We start from the raw sequence: 25,337 nt of genomic DNA, 5'->3' as shown, positions 1-25,337 counted from the left end.
GAGGTATCTAAAGGGCACCTTAGAGGGAAATTGCTGCCTGAATTTCTCGCATGGGTTAGTATCAGCAAAAGCCAAAAAATCATTAAGATTTACACTGTCTCTGTGACTCAGTTTAGCCTTGGTGTAAAGCAAAATAATGAAACTGTCTCCCTAAACTGTCACAAGACTTCTCGACCATGTGTAATTCAAACCAAGTATACAAGTTAGCCATATTGTTGCAACACTTAGTTTTGTGTTTACATTTTGTTCCATATTTTAGGCGTACGGTGGTTTGGGTACATTTCAAGTTGGCAGTTCTATTTACTCTTAATGACATCCAATGAGATTTTGGCTTTGCATCCCGCAAATTGTTGTGCAAGGTGACATATCCATGAACTTTCACATAAACATCTGGGTCCTTTTGTGGACTCAGTGAGTCCAACTAAAACAACACGTAGAGTTGTATAGCATATTCTTTTCTTTCAGTGTGTTGAAGTGAGTTTCCGGTGTCCCTTTACCACAGTGGCATAGTTCTAAGATGTCTAACCTGTGTAAGTTACCCCGTAAAGACGTGCCCACGGCGTTAAACCGCAGATCATGGCTTCCATATGAAGACAATCAGGATAGTTTTACTCCATAAACATCAGAAAGGATCTCACTTGGCAGCAGGGCTCATTAAGCAACACTAAATGAGACAGTTAAGGAGCACACAGCGTTATAGGCAATACATGCCTTATAATAAATGTAGCAACATATACACCAGCACATGTGCTCACACTAGAAAACACACACCTCCGCTAGCTGTGCTGCTACTATGCTCAGCTGATTCTGATGTCATAAAAACTATGAGATCGGTGTCTCAGCACTGTTTACTCACTCCACTCCAGCTTTTGTGGTTTGAGGTTTTTACTTGTGGTTTTGCTTCACAGCCAATGAGATCACAGGTGCTACTGACCATAACTATGCTGTTCCCATAACAACACTCAGCTACACTCACTGAAAAAGGAAAGATATTAACAGAAAAAAATAATAAAAGATAAGTGGAGGAGGATAGATAAGTTATTTCAGACTGTACTGGGTTGAACTGTGCTGCTCTGACATTCCTGGCCTTCTCTGGTTCTGAGAGGCTGGGATGAGAGAATAGAAGTGGAGGAGGGGAATTTTCTGTCTGACTGCCATACTTGGAAGACAAGTCTCCTGGCGCAACTTGCTCTGTAAACAGCATGAGTGTGTGTGTCTGTGTGAGGGTGAGCTGCACATGCACAAACTGGAATGGTATGATGTGAAATTTTTTTTTTAAATGCCAAGATAGATATCAAGTTAAGTGAAACCATTTTTATTATGTTAACCGCTCCTGTGCTTGATTCTCTGAACATATTTCATATTCTCTTGTTTTCAGTGCATAAAATAGTATAAGAATGTTATGCACCATTTAACATTAAAGTAAATTAGTGGAGGAATTCAGCCTTAAATCAAACCGTAATAGACCAGAATAGCCAACTGAAGTGGCTTTTTGTTAAATTAATTTAGTAAGAATAGTTATACCTAAGGACATGCACTGTACATTCCACTGAAATTAACATTAAAATACAGGTTTTGTTGGATATACTTAAAGGAATAATTTGGAAAATACACTTAATTGCTTTTTTGCAGAGAGTTGAGAAGATCAATATTCAACATGAGATTGGTATTTTTTTTCATCTAACTTTCGGCAAGGGCACGAATAAGTGTATTTCCCAAAATGTCCAACTATTTCATTAACAAATATGCCACTTTACTGCTCAAAATGTCTAAAAGAGATAGGGTCTTGTCTCATTTGTCATTACAAACAATAGACACACACAGTGGTTACACGTTAATACTCCAGAGAAACCAAAGGCCAAGTTAAGAGTCCTACCTAGAGACATATAATACGTACATTCTGCAATAAAACAGGGCTATGTTTTCTGTTTCCTTTATTTAAGAATTCCTGTAGCGCTCATTTGCTGAGACCAACTTGATGTAAAACATGTCCTGTTTAGGCTGCAGGCAGCAGGTTTTAATCTAAACCTCAGAAATAATTCAAGGCTTCTGTAACCAAAAGCAGATGCATCTGCAGAGAGCTGTTTACACACACGCAGGCCCAAATCATTCCCGCACAAAAATTCATATGTGCAGAAACACACATATACAATGGATGTAAAATCAACAATAACAATAAATACCATAAAAGCTTTGTGAGATCAAACTTGTATCCCCTGGGAAAAGCTTAAATTGACACACACACACACACACACACACACACAAAAGTTAATGAATAAACACACTAGTCAGTCGCCAGTCTGCTCATGCATGACCAGGCTAATGTTGCCTGTCATCAAATTTGGGGCCAGGAGACCAGAACAGCTGTAAGTGGTAGGGTCTAAAAGTTAAGAAAATGGCATCCCTACCAAAAGAAACAAGAAGTATATCATCCACTTATTAACGTCATGCAGGTCTACGCTTGACTTCTCAGCTCAACAAACTCAGAGACCTAACATGGGCACAAGTCTATTATAATTCAGTGGCCGACTGTGGACAGAACTGCAAACAAAGCTCATCCTCTGGGACTGCAGAAGTAGTTGAACATGTCAGCAGACATGCAACATGAAGCAAGAACACTGTGCAGTTCCTCTTTAGCAGAACAGACAGCCGTGTCAATAGTCCAACCAGGAAATCTAACATACAAAATTAACTTAACAAATGGGAAAATTGTTTTAGACAATTTCTCAGGCCTTGCTGGTTGGAACATGTGTGTGTGTGTGTGTGTGTGTGTGTGTGTGTGTGTGTGTGTGTGTGTGTGTGTGTGTGTGTGTGTGTGTGTGTGTGTGTGTGTGTGTGTGTGTGTGTGTGTGTGTGTGTGTGTGTGTGTGTGTGTGTGTGTGTGTGTGTGTGTGTGTGAAAACAGCTAGTGGATAGGACTCATGTTATATATATATATTTCATTGCAATGCTTTAGTTATCATGACCAACACCAAACACAATTGGCACCCTTTCACTCAACTGCATTTAGGCAAATTCCACAGCATGTTAATGCTTCTAACAAATCCTATACAAGAATCCTGCCTTAGATTACAAAGGTCCCTGACTTCTCTTAATCAGCTTGTCAATCTGCAGCCCATCTTGACCAAAAACAAATGACCCTCACAGGCTCATCCTGTTGACCTGTAACCTCTGGTGAGGCCATGAGAGGGATTTAGACATTCAAACAGAGCTTTCAATATAAGAGTCATCTTGATAACTCCGCTCTTCTTCAGTGTCTGAGTGTTTATAAGCATGTGAATGAAATGTTACCTTGTTAACAAATTAGGCAAGACTGCTTCTAATCCTTTGGCCTTTGAGGGGACTTTCCGACTCTAACTACTGCACAAACACACTCAAGCACTACACCCAAGAACAGGTGATTGCAGTTTTGTTGATAAAATAAACTTTTAGTACTCAAATACAGGAGATGCTCTCTCTCATAGAAAACACAAGTGTGAGAAGCAGAGGTTTCGAAAGTATTCACATACTCAGGTAGAAGTATAGATACTAGGGTTTAAAAAGACTTCAGTAGAAGTTAAAGTATCAACTTAAGCTTTTTACTCAAGTAAAAGTGTAAAAGTACTGGTTTTAAAACTACTTAAAGTATAAAAGTAAAAGTAATGTAAGGGGGAAAAAATGCCATTAAGGACAAAAGCTTAGGCTGCGCCACAGGGGCCTATAGTGCGCATTTTAGTACAATGTAAATACATTAAAGAACCATATATGTGTAGGCCTACTACTGAGCATTAACATGTGTTTCATGGAGCGGAAGATATGATGACTAGTTGCCTATAAGTATTGTAACGGTGCAAAAAGTCAAACTTCAGAGGCATGTTATCAATAGCCTTTATTGGAATGTAAATGTACATCCAAGCTTAGCTGCAGGAATCTGTGAGGGCAACAAATGTAAGATAACAAAACTGGACAAGAAAATTGCCGGTGCTTGGTTGGGACATTTCGCTTGAGTTCTCTTGAGTCTCTGCCACAGACATCTTCGTACTAGGCTACATACGTCTGCTATTACCTTCCTGGAGTGTGACGTGATTTGTGTCATTTGTGTCATGTGCAGGTGCGATGGATCACGTACAAACCAATAGGGTGTCGGAATGGTATATGTTTATACTTCTCATCTATCCACAATCAAATTCACTCTATCCGGATGACGCGATTTATCTGGATAGTTTTTTTGTTTTGTTTTGTTTTTTTTTGAACGATGACAAGCTGGAATGAAAACAAGCCAAACTGAAATAGGAGTAACAAGGCTATTTTTAAAATGTAAAGAGTAGAAAGTACAGATAATTGCGTGAAAATGTAAGGAGTAGAAGTAAAAAGTCTGCTGTAAAATAATTACTCCAGTAAAGTATAGATACCCAAAATGTCTACTTAAGTAAGGTAACAAAGTATTTGTACTTCGTTACTTGACACCTGTGGTGAGAAGTTAAAATTCTGGCGAGCTAACTGTGGGATTTATCTTGGTACAGTTATGTTGTCTCAGCCAGTGGGAGATGGGCTCTTTAGTTTGTGTGCAGGGCTCTGTTCACATGCCCACACATCACTGGGGGTTATTGTTCTACATAGTAAAAGAAAACATTCCTCTACAATCTTACAGGAACAGGAGCGGCACAAGTACTAATACACATAAATATCAAATCGAAAGCTCTGTAGCTCTGCACTTCATCTTGTTTGCAGCTGTATCAGTTTTGGATGCCTGTGCCCTTGAAATAAAATCTGACAATAATCTAAAACACTTTTTCCTTTGCTAACAAATCTGGTATTAAGGCAGTAAGAGGGAGAACATGGTCAGGGGGTGGTGGAAACAGAGAGAGATGGGGGGAGAGCAAGCAACAATTACTCTGTTCAGACGTTTGTTTTCTCTGAGAAAGGGCCAGTTCAGTTCATGTGAGCGGCTGCAGAGCTCTGAGGACTTCATCTCTGCCTGTTGCTCCTCTGTGAATGTGCAGCACTGTGCCACAGGATGTGGGATTTAGGAAGCCATTCTTTCTCTACGGAGGAAGGCCTCTTTCTTGCCTTTTATGCTCACAAAGACAAGAAGGGGTTGGGTCAGCCTCGCGCCTCTCTCAAAAGTGCTCTGGTATCTGGGAATAGCGTCAGAACGGGAGGACAAGGGATGACCTCTGTGACTTTATACCAACCAAATACATCCAACCTGGGATATTCTCACACTCCCATTTCTACCGCCAGTTCACGTGTGTTACTTAGGGAAGCACCACATTAGGATTCATCCTCTGGTGAACACAAATGAAAGTACAGATTTTCATGACAATCCAACTCAACAGTGAGTTGAGATAGTTTAGTCTGGACAGACTGACCAAAATTGCCATGCCATAAAAATTAAAACTGAAAAAGAAAACCAAGTCTATCGCTCTCTCTTAAAATAAAATCACACACACGTTACATAGAAAGCATCTGGGATTTGAGTTAGTAATTTATACAAAGAAGCATTACCATCACTGTTATACAGGGTGACACAATGCATCCATCAGGGAGTATGCATATACAGGAAGTGTGTGTGCATGTAAGCTCTATTTCTATCCTTTTTAACAAAGGCTTTTCCATTTGTGCACGCTCAACATATGTTGGTGTTGTTTGTTCCCAATGAGGAAATACCCCTCACTATTGACATCAGAAACACATAATTGAGGCAACACTACAGCAGTAAGAATAAGTGTGAGAATGAGAGGAAATTCCAAGGACCAGAGAAAGAGAACATTTATCCCCGCACTACACTTCCAAGTCTGCAACAAATTAATGGATAATGTAGCTCTTTACCCCCCATTATCATACCATGATAACTATCCAATAGACGGAGCTGCTCTCTATTGTTCTCCTGTTTTCGTATTGAGCCTTATCTCCTCCATCACCATTACATAACTTCCGTCTGGACATATGGAGACTGTAACTAAAAGATTTCCCTGTCCTTCGGCCTTAGAGATACCGAACACTGACAGCAGATCTGCTCTCATATCAGTTAAAAAACGTCTTAATCTACCCCTATAGACTCAGCTATGTATTGAAAGATTAGCATATCTCCTCTTCTCCTGATGTGAACCACAGGATGTAACTGACTGAGCTTATTTCCTACTCAAAGTTATCTGATTAAGCCCTTTTTTCCGGAATACTTTGGCAGAATAACAACATGAATGAGCAATTCTGATTGTCCAGCAAGTCGATAGAGCACAACCACCAGCAGCAACATAAGGAGAAGATGGATAAAGCATCTGTTCTTCCAGGAAAGAGGTTCAAAGCTCTAGGTATGGATACACAGGCACTCCCAGGTCCTCCGAATTACAGTCAGATCTGCTATTTCTATCAATGCCCCTATGTAAATGTAGAGCCATAACATCCAGTACTACCATGTCTGGTAAAAATACAGAGTAAGCCTAGCTCAGTTAAGAGTGTGCAGGAACATGTGCTGTTATAAGACAAAGACAGCGTTAAAACCAGATTGCACCACTTCAGACACCACTGTCATGTTCAGCTGACAAAAATAAGAAATGCCACCATTCATCTAATGCTCAGATTGTTGAAAGGCGCCACAGACCACATACGCCACATTCTGGCAAGAGCATTAATCAGTTAACTTTTAATGGGACAAATATGAAGCATGTGCCTGTGTTATCTGTAATATCATGTGGTCTGAGTGTAAATGTCTCTCAAAAGAGTCAGATAAGTGTGTGTGAGAGAGGCATCTGTAGGTGTGTGTCTCCCTCTGGCAAGACAATCGTAACAACACTATGTAGCATGTGATGCCTAATTTTCTAATCTTTTAATATGAGAATGCTCCCAATTTGCGGGGACATAATCTATGCATGATTCAAACCTTTTTAAAAATCATTTAGTATCTTAAAACTTGTGTAATGTGAGCATGGACTTCAACCCAAACAGAAAGGTAAGTGGTGGAGCTCATTCTTGGACAGGGTTGTTTGGTCATGTGCAAGTCCCCAACAACTACCACAGATGATTGTGGTAGGTTTTCACAGTTGTATGGCCTGCCATGGTTGTAGTTGCATGTGAGAACTACTACTATCTGACTCTCAAAACAGTTGTTAACAGGCCAGTTTAAGAATTCACTTATTTTTTGGCCCAGTGATAGTTCAGCAGCAGGACCTGTGTCTGTGGAGAAGTCCTCAATTTGTGTCTCAGAAGAGAATGGGGGGGCATGAACCTGTCCAACTGTGTCATGTCTCAACCCATGACCTCACATGTTCCCAAATGTCCTCCTGACCTTAGTACTTATGTTTCTTTAGCTCTTTGATTGAACTACTTAGATGACAGTAGGCTGGAATGAAGTGAAATGAAAGGGAAAGGAAAACTCTTTCCTGAAGAGTTGGAGAGAAAAAAGGTGAAAGTTTTTCTTTTTGGAAACAGAGGTTTTGGCGGGACAGTAAAAATGCCACAGCTTGAGCATTAAATTAGAGATACATTCTACTAAATTTAAAACGAAAGTTGACTGACTGTAATAATGTATTTAGCTATCACACTCAACATTCAGGCAATAAGAGAAACAATTTAACCAACAACCATTGACAATTGAGTGTTTTTGTTGACCAAACTAAACCTATGGTTCTGTGGAGGCTCCACGCAGAGCTTTCGGCATAGCCTACCTAAGTGGCCTGAAGTTCATTCTTGTGCGTTGGTGTGTGCGTCGATCTCTTTAAGAGAATAGCAGGGCCGGCATGTGTGTGTGCGTGGGGAGTGTGTGGTAGAGCGAGTGAGAGAGACGGGGATTAGCTTCGGAGCGAGTAGCGACTCTAGAGGCATAGTGGGAGAAACAAAGTGTCTCCCCTGTGCTTTCTGACCTCGGGCAGAAAGCTGTAGAAGGAAAAGTTAACCCTCTCCTTGATTTCATGTTGTTTATGCAGAAAGAGAACCAGGATATGAGTGGGGGGAAATGCACCGCTACCAAGCCACAGCCAAGTGATGTGCGTCGCAGCAACATGTAGTTACATTTTTCGAGAGGTGCACATCAGGCTATAGCGTAGGGTCCGTGTCACCACGTACCTACATACGTATCCACGGCGTAGATTTAACACAGAAGCATAAATCACGCTTTAATCTGTTATCTGCAGTGATCTTTTACCTTTGCCAGACCACAACCACTCCTGCTGGTGTAACATCAGTTCAGGAACTCTCAGTTCTGCAGTGTAGTATAAAAGATCAGCTGAGCTACCTCAGATTTTATCTTTATTGGATTTGGATGAATTTTTTTATAAGAACAAACTTTTTTCTTTTAGATACCCCGAGTCGTTTCTAGTGCAGTGTGACAACATTAAACATTTCTTCTTCTGCATCGAGGCAACTTAATGACTTAAATAGCAAATAAGTCATGTAGATAACTCTGTCATTTTGACAGAGGGAGAAGGCACAAACTCTATGATGTTTATCTGAGAAAATGTGTTATTTGTATTTGAGAAACATGGGGGGGCACTTTAATCCAAAAGTAGAAATAGTGCCTCTCCAATGTGGGTTTTGATTGTTGCCATTGGTATGTTATATTGTGTTACACATACACACACACACACACACACACACACACACACACACACACACACACACACACGGAATACAGTTAGATGGAAACCATCAACAGACTCTGTTCTGCATTATAATCAGTGTTGGGAGTAACGCGTTACAAAAGTAACGCAATTACAGTAATGTATTCCTTTTTGCTGTAACGCAGTAATATAACGCATTACTAATTAAATTTTGGTAATATTATACTCGTTACAATCTCAGTAACGCGAGTTACAACGCATTTTAACGCAACATTTAGTTGTGCATTGGTTTCTTTAAGAATTCACCAACACCGTGACTTCCTGTCGCTGTATTCGATGGTTGAGATGACTGCAGAGACAGATACATTTGCGAGATGGATATTATTTTCAGGAGTTATTACGCTGCGTTGAAGTGAGCTGTCCTGTTTCTGTTCCCGTGGTCAGAGCCGGAACCAGAGACGGTACGGACAGCATGTATGTCCCAACAGGTGACGGTACGTCAGCGGCTGACAGATATAAACATGTCGGGAATTAATGTTGAGGCTTGCTACACGTAAATATCATTGCATTTTATCAGCCGTGGAGAGTAACTATGCCTGTAGTGTAATGGCTTCGAAAGACGACCAAAAACGCTTGTCTTTTACTGTGACCATTTACTGTTCAATATGTTGCAGTTTTACAAACAAGAAAGTGAACAACTTGAGCCTGACGGACATGTTGCATCTCAGTAAGCTAGCAAGAGTAGGCTACACAACAGACAACTTCCGTGTAGCCTACTTCAAAATAAAAGCACTTCCTGTGATGGTTCGCAGTAAAACTAAATTACTGTTAAATAAGGTTGTGTAGGCTACCTTTTCACAAATCAGCTGTAAATCAAGTACTGTAAATAATGTTAATAGTGAGTTTTAATCACACTATAATTGAACATTTCCTTTAGAGTGTTTTAACCTAAACAACATGAATTTCTTATTGAAGTGCTATAAACAAACATTTTACAACAATGCCGTACTTTTAATTGAGTATTTTCATTTTCTCCTACTTGCCTATTATATGTTTTACTTATCTATTTTGTATAGCTTTAGTTACTTTGCATATTTATATTAATTATACAAAATATGAATAATCTATGATGTATTAAAGTGGATAAAGTGGAGACTTTATTGATCCGGTGGTGAAATTCACAAGCTAGCTGCTAAATCAAACTTCCCCTGTTATTTTGGTGAAAGTAACTCAAAAGTAATGCAAAAGTAGTGTAACGCATTACAATTCAGAGACAGTAATATTGTAATGTAACTAATTATTCTCAAATGACAGTAACTAGTAATCTATAATGTATTACATTTTGGAAGTAACTTGCCCAACACTGATTATAATGCATCAATAAGATGCAGTAACTCAGACAAAATTCAAACCAAGTATTGCACATGGAAATTCTCACAGAGTAATCTGGTCAGGTCATGTGGGAACAGACTGTGTAAACAACCTTATCCAGATGATTGATCAAAGCAATTTTGCAGATTTCCTCTGTAAATCCTCCTTCAGAATTATTGACTAAAACACTATTCATTCATTTAGTCTTGCACCTGTCCTTAGTGTCTAAAGCAGAACACTAATTCGGAAGCTTTTCAGGCCAAAAACTGACAAAAAGAACAGCTGAAGGAAGAGACAGCCAAGATGTTAACTCTTCACTTCATGTGGACCAATGCAAAAAAACTCAGACAGTCATAAGTTTAATAATACCATCATCACTGTCTGTATTATCCTCCATCAGTTGGACAATTTGGCAGCTGCAGGTGGGAGTGCAGGTCAAGGTCCGGAGAGTGAGACTAAAAGATTTGCTAAGGGGTATCATCTCTTGATCCAAACCACATTCCTCCACTTCTGGGGCTCATAACCTCGCCACCTCCTTTCACAGCCTCCCTCTCCATCACTCTCCACCTCCCACCTCTCTGTCAGACAGAAGTATCCATTACGCCATCTCCGTCCAAACCACAAATGACATTTATGACTCACCAATTTCACAGTTAAACAGCTAAATTGCACTTTCACCATAACAATACACCTCAGGGAAGTAACCGATCTCGAGGATAAACACAAGTTGATCTCGAGGTTGTTAAAGTGCGGAAAATATTAGCGTGGGACAAAAGACGTGGTTTATATGTGAAAACAATCTCAATGAAATGCCTTCTCAGTGATATTTGGACCACAGGGAATTGAAAAGAGTTTACCACTATTTAATCATCTGCTCACTTGGCACAGACAGGGAACACACACACACACACACACACACACACACACACACACACACACAGAAATGCACACAGGCAGAAGGTGGGGCATTTTGCCACACTACTTGAGTATCAAGGTCAGGGAAGTATTATCTTTGCCACCCAGAGATGCCTGTCAAAACAGGGGGACACAAACACAATCACAACTCTTCCAAATGTAGGCATTTTTACAACACTGGGGGACAGGGGTCGGGCAGGTTTTGCTTTCCCGTGGTTTATTGCTTGGTTGGTGGCCGGTTACAGTAACAGGGTCAGCTGTTGTCTCTGTGGGGGGTTGATGGGGAGGAGGTTGGTCTACAGGATCAGACTTGGAACAAACTACACTTTGGGCAGCATGACCAACAGACCAAGTCTTGGTAATGATTCTTAGCTTTTAACAGGCGATATACACACATTCCTCAGGCTGTACAGGGATTAGCAGCTCTCAGTGCTGCTTCCTCCATATTTGAGTTGTGTTCATCCTCCCTTGGGTTCGTCCTGTCCTGGGACATCGTGGCCAAGCCGGCACCAGGAACTTGGCAGCACAGAGAAGCTCGTCTTTCCCACCAGCTACCACCTTTCCAATCCCTCCATTCAACATCCCACACACAAACTCTCACTCCAGGAATCTGCTAATCTGCTCTTCTTTCCTCCTCCTCCTCCTCCTCTTCCTCCTCTTCCTCTAGGAATTACTAATGACTCATTCTGACCAGATTAAATGACCGCCAAGGGAGAAAAACTCTTTTCTGTTGATATTACATAAACAATGGGAGAATATATTCAGGGTCAGATGCTGCAGTAAAAATATTGGGAACAAAGGTCATCATAGATCTAAATTAGCTTGTTGCTTCATCCTTAAAAAGGGTAAAGGCAATCTTACATTATCTTTTTATTATGACCTTTCTAAGTCAGCCTGACCCATGCGAGGCTCAGGGTTATCACATTTGTGCGTGCTTGCATGCATTAGTGGTTGACCATGAATTGTTTATACTGCATACTGTTAGCGTCAGTTTAGCCTCACTGATTATGAAGGAACCCAAACAGGAGGCTCTGATAGTCAGCATCACATCCCTGTATATGTGGAGACAAAGAATTTTAAAAACACACTGAAGGCCCTGTAGACATCGGCCAAACACTGATTTCTTTAACCGGATTCACATTTATGAAGGTGAGGGATACAAAAGCAAAGTAAAGAAATAAATTTGACTTCCCAGTAGCTGTGTCATTGTTCTGAATATAACTGATGAGGAAAGCCCCTTTCTGTTCACCGTGCAGCTTTGGATGGATGACAGGATCGCAAACTTCCTGTTGCAGACCTCCCATGGGTGGATGGGAAAATATGCAACTCCCAACAATATATCCAGAATGTTGAATTACTCCAATTTCATTGGCATCATCTGATCAGTGACAAGTTGTTCAGCCAGATATACACCTCCTCACTCATCCTATCCTCTGTCCAGATGTCTTATGTCTGTCTTGTGTTTATGCTTCTAAATCCATTCAGGCAGTGTATCAAAGTTCCCTTTGCGGCTTTGTTTAACCTGATATGTTGGCTCTCAACATCATACACTTCTATCCTTCGCATGTCCCTGAATCAAAGCTCTGTATGCATGGAGAAATACACGCCATTGCAAATAATAAAGCGAATAAGTATTGTTTTGTCGATAAAACACTGGGGTAAGGGACGTCAAAGCCACTCTGCCTATGTTTGCTGCCAGAAAAGGAGACAATCTAAAGGGAAAAGCTCCTGTGACATATTTTTGTTAACATGGATCACAAATCAATCTTGAGCTGTCTCTATTTTGTTGGCACACATGACGACAGCTCGCAGCTACAATCCATCACAGCTGAAAAGATACCCTTAAAACACCTGGAAGATGGAGAAACTCCCCACATGATGATACCAGGCTCCCTTGAGAGGTGTCAATTTTCTCTGAAACATCACATATCGCTCCATTGTGCAATAATACTAACTGATTAACAGCCTGTTCTTCCTCATCTTTACACTTGACACAATCCACCAGTTTTTCTCCCTTTCACCTGGATTTCTGCTTCTCTTGTGCAAGACATGTTTCCGCTGCAAATTCCACCCACGCTTCAAAATAAAGCTCCACATCTGACAAGCCTTTCAGCAGATGGTGGCCACTGTAGTTATGTCTATTTCAACAAACGGCCCAATGAGGATCAACACACAAAGCAGCAAGCCTCTAAACTCTTTCTGTTCTCAGGGGAGACTTGAAGCATCAGCTGTTCTCCTGTTTTGCATATAGCTCATTCATAGGGGATCTACTTTTAAGTAGAGAAACTGGATCTGGAAATGTGTGATAACAACTAGTCCAACTGTGGAATTCCTATTTGTCAAACATTTGCCGTGAGAAAGATTTACTGACCAAAAACTTGGCTTTCTTCATAGCTTTGTTTCATGTCAAACATCAAACATTTTTCTTTGTAAATTGAGAGAAGAGATACAGGCTCCATCGGTTCATATCAAAATCAGCTTTTACTGTAGTTTTCTCCCTGACGATTCGTATCTCATTAATTTGCAATGGAAGTACGCAGGACAATCTGATGACTGGAGAAGAACAGTTATGTCTCCTCCGGCTCTCTAGATTGTGAAAGAAGTCCATAGGAGCATAAATAGTGTCTCTTTATTCTAAAGAGACACATTCATGAAACGTTTATTGGATTATCTAAACATACCAAAGATAAACTTCATACACATCTCGGTCTCCCCCAATACACACACACACACACACACACACACACACACACACACACACACACACACACACACACACACACTTCAGCTACTGTATGTACTCTGCCCCACCCTCTCCCTCTCTCTCTTCTCCTCTCCAGCAGAAGTGGAGGAGGCTGGACTGGGAGTAGATTCAACTCAAAGTTTTTAGAACTGCCTTATAGAGCCAAACAGACAAGAAGTGGCTGAAAACACATAAAAACACTACAGTGCTAATATTTTTATATATATATATATATATATATAATACAAAAAAAGAGAATAAAGAACGTGCGTCTCGATGACCCTCGCCTAACTTTCAACGACTAACGCTCATGAGCACAGTTAATGATTTGTTTAAAACTCATTCTTCGTCACAGAAAAACAACAGTTTGCACACACACTATGCCTACATACTATATAGCATAGGCCTATTAATTGTGTGCATGCTTTGCCTAAATACACGAAGAAAGTCTAAAATCATCCTCAGCTGCAGTTTGAAAGTTGCGCACATAGACACCGGTCACAACTTGATACTTTCTGCGAAGGTATACCTTTAGGCTCACCACATTGTTATAGATGATTCATCCACTTACCTCAGCCCCTGTCAGGTCTACACTTGAGTAGAGAGCCGCCAGCAGTAACAGGGTGCCGGACGGTAACAGCATTGTGGCGGTGCGCAGTGGAAACTGTGTGCGCAACAGTGCAGAGTGCCCGCAGACAACCACCTGTTGGTCGCTTCTTGTCCTCTTTCTTCAGGTAACTCTTAAGCTTATCGGCAGAGCACGTTCAGCACGGTAAGCTGCATCTTTGTCCGAGACGATATGAGGTTCTGATCAATGCAACTTGGTCTTGTTTCTGCTGCACCACACCCCCCTCCCAAAACGACCACCCTCGCCCATGCAAACGGACTCAACCCTGCTGTTACAAACACTTTGACTTTTCTCGGTAAGGAGAGGGACTACTCGGCACACTTTGGTGTGTATTTGTGTGAATATTTGAGCAGGCTTTGGTGCCACAGGTAGCTGTTTTGAAACTTTTCAGCCCGGGACGCCGCGCATCTCTTGGCCCGTGATATCCATTTCCTTCACCTTACCTCCGCACGCAAGCCTGGGGTGACTGTAAGTAACATATTTTATCGAAGTGATGGGAAATGAATGACATATACTCGTGAAAATCCGTTTTTTTTAATCGATGTATCATTGTAACTGTTCCATGAGGCTGGTTTCGAGCACATTGTGAGATACCTTACAGCAGAACTCGTGATAACAGTAAAGTCATAGGCTACATCTCTTTAGACAAATGTAGGACAAATGTATGAACTCATGATTACACCGTAATTATGTACGTTAACGTATGCCTCAGGTCGGGCAGTCATGCTGTAGAAGTGTCTCTACAAGTGAAACAGTGGAACTCAAGTTTGCGGTGCGCATGAGCGGGACCATGCAAGGACAACACAACAGAGGACTGAAGAACCTGAGGTGAGCGGAACATTTCACTGCAAAACGTCGCCGCAGGATTCATTGATCAGCAGCGTTATTAACGTTGTCATTTTCATTAACTACAGGCTGCTGCTTCTGTGCCTCTCCATTGCCATCCTCGCCTCAGGAGTGCACGCGGTAAGTTTTCTCTCCCACGTGTTTTTCATGGTAAACTTTCACTTGCAAACTGCAGTAGGTATAAAACTACCTATAATCAATGAATAGGCCTACAAATGAACCTGGTAGTGTCTCCATATTTGGTTTGTCTCTGTTGGGGCTGCTCGGCAGACACATGCAGAGCGTGGGAGTGTCTGGTTTGGGGAGTTCCTCCTGTAGGAGGGTTCTTGGCTTCGCATGTTGGTAAATAACAGCAAAGCTCAAAACAGTTTATTGTGAAATGACTCATGTTGGAATTTTAGTGGTTTCAATTCACTCTGTTTTTCTTTTGCAAACTGATTAAACAGAAATGGGGTTTCATTTTGTGCTTTGCTTGACCCTTGACCTGGCAGGGATTGAGGGGTGGGGTCATGACCTCTGCAGGCATGATGACAAGATGCTGAGCTTTATGAGTACACATTTTTCATGGTGTGCTTATATTATATGAAATAACTTTCACCAGGGCTCTCCTTAATCAGAACGGCATTTGCCACATTCTTTTATTTTTGTGTGTGTCAGTTATTCTGTCTGTCAGTATTTAAAGAACCAAAGTTACGTTGTTACAAGACAATTGCAAACTGCACTTACATCTGCATTATTGCCTAGCACATTTTAAGAGATTGCTAATTCGTATTCTACGGTGGCCGGCAGGGGCAAACGCCCTGCAACTTAAGAAAACACACCCAAATAGACAAAACACAAGCAAATTAAGAAAACAACTTCATTAATTTGACAACACATGCACAGCATTCAGCAAACGCGCTGCAAATACACACAACACAACCAAATACATAAACACGCTGCAAATATGAAACAATGCAAAAAGAAAAGCACACAAACCCAGAAAACAAATGCAACAAAAAAACGCTGCATCCAGATTACACAACGGAAGTTCTCCAGACCTCTAGAGGGAGCAGCTAGGGGAACAGCTGGATTTTCGACCCCACAGGGAGAGAGCACTCTGCCTTTTTATTAGAGTCGAGTATGGCTGCAGCCTGGAGAACTCCATAGACTGTATATTAAATTCATATTATTATTATTATTAATAACATAATATATTAATAATATACAGTCTATGTTCCTGTCACATGCCCTCCCGGCTGCAAAATTACGAATCCCACTATGGCCACGCCAAGACCCGCCCTACGAAGCAGCTCGATTGGTTGGGGTTAGGCATTTGACCTCGAGTGGTTAAGGTTAGGGTTAGGGGACTGGTCAGGGGATAGGACCTGAACATGTAAGCATGGACGCCTGGCCAATAGTAGTGCTATTGAAGGGCGGGTCTTGGCGTGGCCAAGGTAAATAGAAGGTAAATAGAACGCGGCATTATAGTGGGATTCGTAATATCGCCTCCCGGCTGGTGCCGTCCCCGAGCTCCGGCTTTTCAAAATAAAAGCTTGCGTCTGGTCCGCTATGTCTTTGTACTTTGGTGTGTTGGATGTTTGTGAACTAAACAGTACGGCAATCATGCTAATGAATACAATAACTTTTTCAGCAGATGTCTTACTTACAACACGATGGAGTTAGCAAAGCAGTTTTGTGTTTATATGTGCTTGCGATTTATTCAGTTTGATAAATCCCACGTTAGATTGGCTGGTTTACTAAACAGGGAGGGACTAGAAATCCTGTCTGTTTTTTGTATTTCAAGAGCGAATTGTTCCACAATATGAATACAGATTGATCACTTATTTTGTTGGTAACCGTTGTTGTATAATCACAATATTACACTTGAGGAGGCATATACTTCAACTATATATGCCTTTTAGACCTCGAAATTAAACCCTCTCATGTAATATGGCTTAAACAACCGTCAACGCCACGCTGATGCAGTTTTAAATGTTTTATTACCACGAGTTTACAGACGTCTCTGCTGATTGAGTATCACCTGGGACCTGAGCCGAGACACACCCACCAAACAAGAGAAAACATATCTCAAACATAGACTTCATATTTACAGTCTATGCAGTTGCGCGCTCTCTCTCTCTCTCTCTCTCTCTCTCTCTCTCTCTCTCTCTCTCTCTCTCTCTCTCTCTCTCTCTCTCTCTCTCTCTCTCTCTCTCTCTCTCTCTCTCTCTCTCCCTGTGGGGTCGAAAATCCAGCTGTTCCACTAGCTGCTCCCTCTAGAGGTCTGGAGAACTTCCGTTGTGTAATCTGGCTGCAGCGTTTTTTTGTTGCATTTGTTTTCTGGGTTTGTGTGCTTTTCTTTTTGCGTCGTTTTTTATTTGCAGTGCGTTTATGTATTTGGTTGTGTGTATTTGCAGCGCGTTTGCTGAATGCTGCACATGTGTTGTCAAATTAATGAAGTTGTTTTCTTAATTTGCTTGTGTTTTGTCTATTTGAATGTGTTTTCTTAAGTTGCAGGGCGTTTGCCCCTGTCGTTCACCGTAGTATTCAGATGAAATAAAATAATAATGAAAACCAACAGCTTCCTGATACAAAGGGTAAAAAAAGTAAAAATATGTGCAATATACTGTACATTTGTAACTTTCAGTTTGTTTTGATTCTAGTAGCTGCTTTGGACAAAAGCATTAGTGTTTTTACCACACCTGCTGTCAAAAAGATCTTTTCTTTACGGTGCTTTATTGCCCACTGTAGATTACTGAGTTAGTGTTACCGGGAGGCCATATAGTCGCAATGAATATTTTGCTCAAACAGAAAATCATTTATTTACAATAAGAGAATAAGTTACTAAGCAACTTAGCCTACTTTGGATGTATCATGAGCTAAACCAGATATCACTGTCACTGTGTCACGAGCCAAAGCATTAAGAGATTGTTGTAGCAACCAACGTAGTAATAACTTATATAGCGCATTTCATGAAACCCACGGACGCTTTACACAAGTAACGTTACAGGGGGACAAGTGAAAAGAAAATAGTAGGCCATCACAAACACGGAGTAAAAGGAATAAAACTTCCACGCTAAATGGAAGGGGGACATAATGTAATACAGGCTACTGATGTACAACCACATTGCGCATATACACTTTCAGAAACGTGTAAAAGCTACATATAGTCACTTTAAAGACTGGTAGTGGAGTTACATTATTTTTTTTTCTTCAAATCTGTCCTAAAACAATACTCACATGCCCATATCTACATGTGCTACTGGTGCTGTAATCATTCCTCCTGTCCATACTGGCCATTACATCCTCAGTCCTAATTCAATGCAAAGAGCATATTAAAGTGCTGCTAAATCTAATATGACATTTCAACAGTCTCAGTTAGACAAATTCAGGGAGTATCTTTTAAAGCTGCAGTCTTTTTAGTATGGAATTCCCTCTTTGTGCTACTATCCCTCCACTATAGTTGAGCAAGGAAACACTGTCAAGGGAAACTGGATTGCTAACTAGTAGATGTCACTAGATGTTGGCTACTGTCACTATGAAATCAACAGTGACAGTAGCCAAATTCCATCCAAAAAAGTAAAAATTTGAAAAAACAAATTCTAGTAAATTGGCAAAAGAAAATGCATCTTAATTTCCATCCACAACTGTTATGCGAATATTAGAAGTTGGGCGCATCAAGATAAAACAGCTGGCGGCACCAATTCTCCAGTCGGGTACCATTAAAAGAAGAGACGTAATTAAAATATCGGCAGCCAAACCTCAAACGAACGAAAACAATGTGGAAAATGTGATGTAAATATGGTATTTCTGTTTGTTAAATGTATTCATTTGAGGAACGTTACGGTCTCCTCATCGCTCCACACAGATCTGAAGGTTTCATCTAAAAATAGTTAGTTGCAAACACACTTAGTGACCGTAGCATGCTGGCGTCTACATAGGGACAGTGAAAAGGAAGCTATGAATGGACCCATGGTGCATGTCATGCCTTCTTGTCCTAGGAATGTTCATTATCAGTAGTGCAGCTCTGTGGGTTTGTAGACGTTACAGTTCACTGTTCCTGCTTTGGAAAAAAAACCTTCCTGTTCACGTACATGGATTTATTGTTTTTCCTCATATGCATAAACACCCTCACTTGGATTTTTACACTAAATTGTCATAAAGGTTTAAGTGCAAGAGAGAATACAGATGTTTCATTAAACAATTCTAATGTTTGACTGGGCCAATGTAATAGCCAATAAAAATGCTCCTCCATCCTCTCTCTCTCCACACCTAATGACTTTGCATGACCTACTTTAATTTTCCTTCCATCAAACTCACAAATGTGGGCTTGATGAAAGGAAAGTGCACACATGATGCTGAATCCATGTGTGCTTTTCTGAGCGTACAGCATGTGAGCATGTTTTGCTTTCCTGTTTGTTGCAACTTGTGCAGGATGTCAGATGGCCAGTGGTTCTGTCAAACATTTGATATTATATTAAGGAACAAGTTATTTTCTCGGGTTTGATGAAAAGGCCCGTTGTCTCTTGTTTTTATTAGATTTGGTTAGTCCTCGATTAAAAGCGTGTGACACAGCTCAGCTCCTCTGTGTATTGTGCAGCTTTGCTCCAAGGCGGTGATACTGGAAGACAGCAGTCTTATTTTAGTTTGGCACCATCCATGTGCTCTGTGCAGGCTGTTAACTGTCAATTGAAGAAACAGCTCACATTGATTATACAAATAGCTTGAGGTAGAACAAAATACCTTCAGTGTCTAGGTGTGACGTACAACCAGCATTTGACTTTTTTTGGCAAAACACCTCCATCTGCGCACATTAAAGAAGCTGTTAAAAGGGTAATGAGGAGTCTGTTTCAGCAGTTATGGACTCTAGGTAATGAGGTAATGACATCACATGTAAAAGGGGTGAAGGAAGCAGTAACCAGTCAAACATCACTCTCTGAAGTTTCCCATCTGACACAGAATGTCTCATTCTGCTTCTGAGAAAATATGTTTCTGTTTAATATCAGATCCAAATGTGACCAATGGGACTGTTTTAGTTCTTTCAACCACTCGACCCCAGCCTCTGTGCCGAACAACTGTTTCCCACCATCTGTCTCCATGTGGCGCTTTACGTTTAGAATTCCCCTTCCTGTCGAAAATATAATTCTCAAGATATTTTGCATGTGAGATTTAATTTGTTGGTTTTTGTTAGACTGACTCAGCATTGTTAATGTTGCACTCGGTTGTAAACACAAAGTGACAGAAATGAGTTGTGTAAGAATTAAAATAAGAGACCTTGAGATAGAAGTTCAAATCCTGGCTCCTTTCTCATCTCTGCACTGCTGGCCAATCACAGCGTGAAGTGATTGTGAATGTCGAATTGTCAGTTCTGGAAAGTTACGGAAATTGTTGGAAGCAGCCTCCCCAATTCTGATGTTGGAAAAGTGTTGGGAGGAGGACGATCCATCCAACAAGCAGTTCTGACGGAGTATTCTGCCGCCGTAAAGCCCTCAGTGTGCTTCACACTGGTAGTGCATCCAGCAGTTTTTGTAACTGAAACCAACAATCCGACAAGCGCACCCACTAGGGCTGCAACTAACAATTATTTTCATTATTGTTTAATGTGCTGATTATTTTCTTGATTCATCTAGTGATTTTTATGAAATGTGAGAAAAGTGTCAGATATGCCAATGACATTTTCAGACAAATGTCTGGTTTTTGTCAGACCAACTGTCCAAAACCCAAATATATTTAGCTAACTAACTATCAATCCTCCCATTTGACAATCTGGTACCAACAATTATTTAGCATTTTTGCTTGAAATTAACTGCAATTGACTGACCCTTAAAGTCAGCTTTGTTGTCATACCTGCTTTGACTCTAAGGTGCCACATTACATGGCCTTGGGAAAGTTTCTACGGTACATCAGAGGATCCTAACTTCTGGATTTCCTGCTCTGCATTCTACATGGAGATGCCAGACTAAAATTGAACCAGAGACCAAAAATATGATAATGTGCACTCCCCCTTCACACACGCACACAAATACTATTAATTAGTGTCCGTTAGCAGAGGAAGGAAGGCTCTTGAGGCAGTAATGTTCACAGGATGTTTCGAATAGGACCCTTTGAGAGGCTCGGATTTTCGTGTGTTTGAGAATATATTTCAAGATGTGTTTGAGCACGGTGGAATGAGGGGATGATGCTGGCAGAGGATGTCAGAGTTGTGGGAATTTAGTCTGACCATGGCAGAGACGTTTTTGGCTACAGAATCCTACAGTACCTGGAAGCCTAGCAGCAGCATCTGCTTTAGCAATTACCAGCTGAGTGGATGATTGTGATAAATGTTGTTTCTGCATGTGCCTTTTTGGCATTGTTCACTTTGTAACCATGCGGACAAACTAAATCAAACATAGTATTGTAGGAGCCACATACTGTATGTTGTTTATGGTCTCATTTATATTATTTATTGATTATTATATTGTCCACTTATATTGTAGGCGGTGGGCGTGTTCATTGCGGCTTGAGCGGAAGTGATAACATTATATTTGTTTGCTTCACCTGTTCACCTGTTTTTTTTTTGGGCTTTGACAGAGAGGGGGTGAGCCTGGGAGCGAACGCTTTCTGTTGATCGCCGCACTAACGCACTTATTTCGACTCACAAAGTAACTTTACATTTGGTAACTGGAGTACTAGTTGTATTTTACGTGCGGAGAAATAAATCATTGCAATACAATCTTGAGCGCGTCACAGTGTGTTTATGCATCTCTCAGTGTTAAGTCCCAGCACTTTGGACTGCTTACAGCCGCAACAAGTATGTTGGGAATTTCTATAAGAGAATGGGAAAAGATGCAAATGATGCAGTTAACATTGCTTACATAGCCGTGCAGTTTACTTGTTAAAAGTTTAAAAGCATAAGCCTGGGTGTAAATGTGAATGAGTGCTGTGTTATGGGGTCACCCGATGGAAAGCAGGCACGTGACTGACCTCTCAAATGTGATTGTTTGATGGCAGAGGAAGGCATGTGTCCGAGGCGAGGTGGAAGATGTCTGCCTGTGATAAGGATAGAAAAATGGCCAGCACATCCCCTGCCAAAATAGTGGCTGTGATATAGAGAGCGCCCGGCTGTAACAATCAGGGGAAAAGCCCATTGTACTGTGCTGCAGGAAGCCGCAGCCTCGGATGAGAAGCCCATGTGTGGGGTTTCACCGTCACTGGTGTGTGCAAGCATGGATGTGTGTGTTGTGTGGTGGCATGCATTTTCCACTGATGTGTTGCCCTCACGTCAGTGACAGACCTCTCTGACCTTTCCACATTTTTACTGTGTAACGTTTGTGGATGCACGTGCAGGCCTGCTCACATGTGAATGGATGTACAGTATGTGTGTCTTTTGTTTGCTTAAGTATAGTTTCCACAGGAACAGCTGTTTGAAATGTGACTTTGTGGTGGTGATTATTTGATTATTCTCCATGGTTCAGCATTGTGATGGTGAGGAAAGGCCTGGTGAGCTTGGCTGGTTGCCCCCATTGGTGTACAAATGCCTCCTTAAACAAGCACACATGTACAACCATGAACACTGTTGTAAACAGGATTAAAAGGTCAGTAAATCTGCAGGCGATTTGTTTTGGAGTTTCTTGTGGGGTACTGAAAGATGTCTTGAATTAGTCAGCCAATTTGCTCTCCCTCATTGGCAGGATGTGTGAGTCTAATTTTCTTTCTCACACGTGCAACGAGTGTGGGCTGTGTTTATCTGTGGGCTTAGTGAAGTTCGGTTGTATGGGAAACATCCTGCGTGCAGAATAGGGCGAAGAGAAAATAGATTATCCAGAGAAGCTCTCTAAACAGGAAAAGGAAACAGAGTGGAGTTAAGTGTGTCAAGAGTTTCTTTACAACCCTACTGGACCCCGATCCAACCCAGAGTTGGATATTCACAGTTTGAACTCGGTCTCCTTCATACTGTACATGAAGCAACATGAGAAAGAAAAGGGAATGTGTATGTGATGCGTAAGAGCATGATGGCAGGAACTTCTGTATTTTAACTCATTCTAGATACATTGAAGTGTTCACTCACTTTATAAATATTCTATAGGATAAACTTTAAATACACTAAACCTATAAACTGATTATAAAGTATATACAGTCTATATTTAATCTCTTAAGTATTCATGTGTGCCTGCCAGTGGATGTTTGACGTTACCTGGGTGCTCTGTGGGTCTCTGTGGCTTGATCCCAGCTCTGAACAGCGATCCATGTTCTTTTCCATTACTTCCTTCGATCACATCACTGTACCTTTACAGTCCTTCCAGAGACCGACAGCAGTGTATGATGAATATGGAAAAGTTTCAGATGAAATCAAAAGTTGTCTACTCATCTACACACAGACATAATGTATACACGTGCATACAGTAGCTTGAATACAGTCATATTGTACTGGGTCTTTCTCCATCAGTTCTTTTGCTGGCATACAGACATTTAAACAAATGATTATATTATTATTTAGACGTTATAATGATGTGAAACATACGTATACAAGTTCAATATACATATATATACACAAACACACACACACACACACACACACACACACACACACACACACACACACACACACACACACACAAACTGTCTCTCTGTCTTTCCCACAGAAATAGTACTTATAAATGGTATACTTCCATTTCAGAAAAACTTATCTGTACACACCTACCAATGTACTTTCATCTTGAAAGTATAGTGTACAGGCTACAGTACTTGGGCAATATAACATTATAAACTGTAACTGTCCACTGTCAAAGATCATGCCATATGTCTATCTGTCAGAGGCTTAAACTATTTTTCTGTTGATTGTCTCATTGCTTAAAAGACTAATCATTTCAGCTCTATAGCAGCTACCCTTTAAATATCTCTGGGTGCATTAAGCCATTGGGGAAAATTCTACAATATTGCCCGTCATTGATTGTGTGCAGCGTTGAGTTTTTGCATGATTTATGCATCAGTGTGACGAAATGCTTTGATTTTGGAGGTTTTTCATTTTAAGAATATCACATATATGATACATACAACATGTAAAAATGCATATTGATACTGTGATACAAAATTATAAATACAGTGATAAAGGATTTTATCCATATTGCCCACTCGTACAGTATACCTACCAAATTTTCTAAGAAGTACATACAGTACATACCTTCTTAAGTACTTCTACTACTTGAATTGAGTTTTTTATATATGCAACTGTTTTTAGGAAGGACACAGCATTTTTTTAAAGGTCCAGCAGCTTCAACTGACTTCTATTTGACTTGGAATGAAGTTTGGAAGTAAATTCATTGTGGACGTTGTCTCTGGAAAATCCCTATATACTGTATATATCCGCCCCTGTCCTTTGCCCTCACTCCATCCCACAGTGATTAATGGAGAGACACAGGGGTCCCATCAGGCTGTGCAGAAATCATTCCTCCCAGTGCTCCCAGGCTTCAGTCTCACTTCCTTTTATAGCCTCATTCTGCCCCTGGTCTCTATCTCCCCTGTCTTCTGTCCCCTCACTCGCTCTCCATCCATCTCTGAAAGGGACACTTGGCAGACGGTCTGTCCTCCCGCTCTTTCACTCTTCCTCTTTCAGTTTGTCTCCTTCGAGGTGAGTTTTCTCAGTGAGCTCATATGGAAGGATTGTTTCAGCTGTGTTTACACAAAGACTATACATACTCTCACAAAAGGACTCTGGGCTTGTTAGATTATGTGCTGTTTAGTTTAACAGGTGCCCACATGGTAATTACATTTCTGGAGTCATTTGTTTGAATTTCATTTATGGGCTCTTATGTTGGTGATGCACTGATGTGTAGACTGGAACTAGTCATATCCTGCGGTATGTAGGCCCTCCATAATGTCACAACTTTGATATCTCATCCAGTAGAAACATGGCCATTCACTGATCTCACTGTAGGGCTTTACACACATTTTTATCTGGACTGGAGAAAATGCCATTCATTTCCATCCCAGCTGTGGTCTAATTGATTAGACTGAACTATTTCTTGTCATGTGAAGAATGTTAACAAAGATAAATGCACACTTTGTGATAACATGACCATGTCCAATTTCTCCTTCTACCTCTCCCTCTCTCTCTCTCTCTCTCTCTCTCTCTTCTCCCTTGTCTGTCTTTTTCCTTTGGCAAGGGTTGGCAAATGTCAGCCACCACTTTGGTCCATAATATTTCAGCAACTTATGGATGCATTGCAATGTAATTTGGTACATACTTTGGTACACACATTTGGTCTTTAAGATGAATTGTAATGTTACGTTATCATTTTGCTCAAAGAACCACTTTGAGCACCTCATGTCCTTTGAG

At 40.8% G+C, this 25,337-nt stretch overlaps 2 protein-coding genes across 3 annotated transcripts in view; one reads left to right on the top strand and one right to left on the bottom strand.

The window, feature by feature from the left end:
• col4a1 (collagen, type IV, alpha 1) overlaps positions 1-14,370 on the bottom strand; it is a 47,621-nt gene extending 33,251 nt beyond the window's left edge. The window contains exon 1 of the mRNA XM_031295290.2: positions 14,138-14,370. Within this exon, the coding sequence (XP_031151150.1) occupies positions 14,138-14,209 (72 nt within the window). The 5' untranslated portion in view covers positions 14,210-14,370. The remainder of the gene's footprint in view (positions 1-14,137) is intronic.
• A 37-nt stretch (positions 14,371-14,407) lies between these two features.
• The window catches only part of col4a2 (collagen, type IV, alpha 2), a 78,822-nt gene continuing 67,892 nt past the window's right edge, over positions 14,408-25,337 (top strand). For both annotated transcript variants that reach the window (XM_031295269.2, XM_031295278.2), the window contains exons 1-3: positions 14,408-14,662; positions 14,907-15,022; positions 15,109-15,160. In XM_031295269.2, the coding sequence (XP_031151129.1) occupies positions 14,973-15,022; positions 15,109-15,160 (102 nt within the window). In that variant the 5' untranslated portion in view covers positions 14,408-14,662; positions 14,907-14,972. The remainder of the gene's footprint in view (positions 14,663-14,906; positions 15,023-15,108; positions 15,161-25,337) is intronic.

Source organism: Sander lucioperca, chromosome 8 (genome assembly GCF_008315115.2).
Source record: "Sander lucioperca isolate FBNREF2018 chromosome 8, SLUC_FBN_1.2, whole genome shotgun sequence".
NCBI lineage: Eukaryota > Metazoa > Chordata > Actinopteri > Perciformes > Percidae > Sander > Sander lucioperca.
This window is presented reverse-complemented; position numbering and strand designations above follow the sequence as displayed.